At 44.0% G+C, this 2227-nt stretch overlaps 1 protein-coding gene across 1 annotated transcript; it reads right to left on the reverse strand.

Annotated features, from left to right (window-relative positions):
- Positions 1-2: 2 nt before the first annotated feature.
- On the reverse strand, positions 3-1995 carry LOC105811649 (mediator of RNA polymerase II transcription subunit 18; the record flags this gene model as incomplete). The annotated part of the gene is made up of 3 exons (XM_012645905.1): positions 1890-1995; positions 1090-1236; positions 3-352 (listed from the first exon to the last, which is right to left on the reverse strand). Coding segments are annotated over exons 2-3 (423 nt in total), but the record flags the coding sequence as incomplete, so codon positions are not given.
- Between the last annotated feature and the right edge of the window lie 232 nt (positions 1996-2227).

A 2227-nucleotide genomic window follows, 5' to 3' on the forward strand; every position in this document is an offset into this window, starting at 1 on the left:
TTCATGATGCCCTTACGGAACAAGTGTCCCTTGGCGACAAACTCATGGTCCATGCGGAAGCCCATTTCCATCAAGAAGTCGGTGAGGTTCTCAGATGTGGCAATGTCCACGCAGTTTCTCACTAGGGCATGGCGGTTCTTATCTCCCATTTCTGGCTGTCCTAGGTAGCGTAGATGCCAGGGTGCCCCTGCCCTGTCCATAGAGCGCCGAGCCCTCAGAACAAATGGGCTGGCTTGCTGACCCTTAAGGAGAAACACCATTTCATGGTCAAGGAAAGTCTCAGGTTCCATGTTGTCACACAAACCACGAAGGCGGTGGATGAGGCTTTCCAAACTGTGATCTAAAACACTTCCTGAAGAGGGAAAAAGTGCTATTGAGTCTCACCTTTCATTTTGGGGCATGGTATTAGAATTATTATATAATCCAATAATCCCACTTTTGGGTATATACTCAAAACAATTCAAAACAGGATCTCAAAGAGATATTTGCACACCCATGTTCCTCTTAGCACTATTCACAACAGCCAGGAGGTGGAGGCAACCCAAATGTCCATCAACAGATGAATGAATTAAAAAAATGTGGTACAGATGTACAATGCAATACTATACATTCTTTTAAAAGAAGGAGATTTTGTCATATACTATAACATCGGTGAACCTTGAAGACATTACGCTAAGTGAAATAAACCCGTCACACTGTATAATTCCACTCATATGAAGTCTCTAAAGTAGTCAAAATCAGAAACAGAAAGTAGAAAGGTGGTTGCTAAGGGTTGGGAGTAGAGGGGAGGGGGAATTAATGTTTAATGGGTATAGATTCAATTTTACAAGATGAAAAAGTTCTAGAGATGTAGAATAATGTGAATACATTTAACACTACTTAACTATACACTTAAAATGTTCAGGATGACAAATTTAATGCATTTAATGCATATGAAACCATAATTTAAAATAACAATTAAAAAAAATAGTTGTTATGTACTGGGTGCCAGAAACCATGTAGGTTGCCTTTGTGTAACAGTCTCTTATCTCCAGGGAAGTGGAACAGAAAAGCGGAAAATAGGTAATCCAAGCTCTCGGATTCACTTACCCTGCAACAAGTATTCCATCATGTTAATGGTGCCCCCAGTGACGGGCATCATGGTGACTGGAGGTGCCTCCATGGTGTCTGTCTGATTAAGTGGAAGACAACAGAACTGGATTCAGAGCCCCCAATCAGGTAAGGCACAAGATACACCTGGAAAAGAGCTATACTTGTTTATACATCAGAGTGGTGGAGAGACACCAGATCTGCCATGGCATTGGCCTCGAAATAAAAATTCATTCATTCATTCAAATGAGTATCAGCTTATATAGCCAGTTTCGGGAACTGAAATATAAATAAAAGATAAACATAAATAACAGAAATATTCAAAAGAAATCTGATGATGGAGTTACAGCATATCCTTCTAGTCTCAAGTTGCTAGTCTTAAATTCTGAAACCTCCAAAAGTTATTTGTGCTGTCTTGAGAAAGTCATGCATCTTCTGACCCTGGGACTCAATGTCTTCCTTATAAAACGGGGCCAACGATATTTAACTCCCGAGGTTATGTGGCTCAAAGGACATAATGGACATGCAGTAACATTCAGAAGTCAGTAAAAGTGACTTAAGGGACCCTGTCTTCCCTTCGTTTTATAGATGAGGATATTAAGACTCAGAGAGGGGCCCAAGGACGCACACGGCAGGTCAGTGGCAGAACCTGGACCAGACTAGACTAGACGTTCTGCCTCTCTGAAAATGCCATTTAAAGCAAGTTAGGTGGAAGCGGGAAGTTCTTTCAGGTCCTCCTAAGCCGGCATCCAGGACACGTGACCACCTACACTAGGAACACACCTCCCCGCGCGCTCTACCTTCTTCTTGCAAAGCCAGGAATTACATCCACTCGCGCAACTCGGAGCCTTCGAGCGACAATTACCCCAACCTTCAAGTTAACCCAGCTCGCCAAACCCCCTGACCGGTGCAACCACTCAATTTCCTCTTCTTCCCACTTCCGGCAGGAAGCCGACGTCGCGCAACGTAAGGATACCGAGAGGGCGAGAGACCGCGTTTTGCCGCCGGGCAAGCAATAGCGCATGCGCAAAACTGGGTGTGGCTGTATGGGAGGTGGTGTCCTCCGGGAGTTGCCAAGAGCATTGGTGTCATAGGCCGTCCTCTAGGAAAATATTTTTTTCAAGTTCGACGACCTGGA

This window comes from Propithecus coquereli, unplaced genomic scaffold, assembly GCF_000956105.1.
Source record: "Propithecus coquereli isolate 6110/MARCELLA unplaced genomic scaffold, Pcoq_1.0 Scaffold239, whole genome shotgun sequence".
In the NCBI taxonomy this organism is placed as follows: Eukaryota; Metazoa; Chordata; class Mammalia; order Primates; family Indriidae; genus Propithecus; species Propithecus coquereli.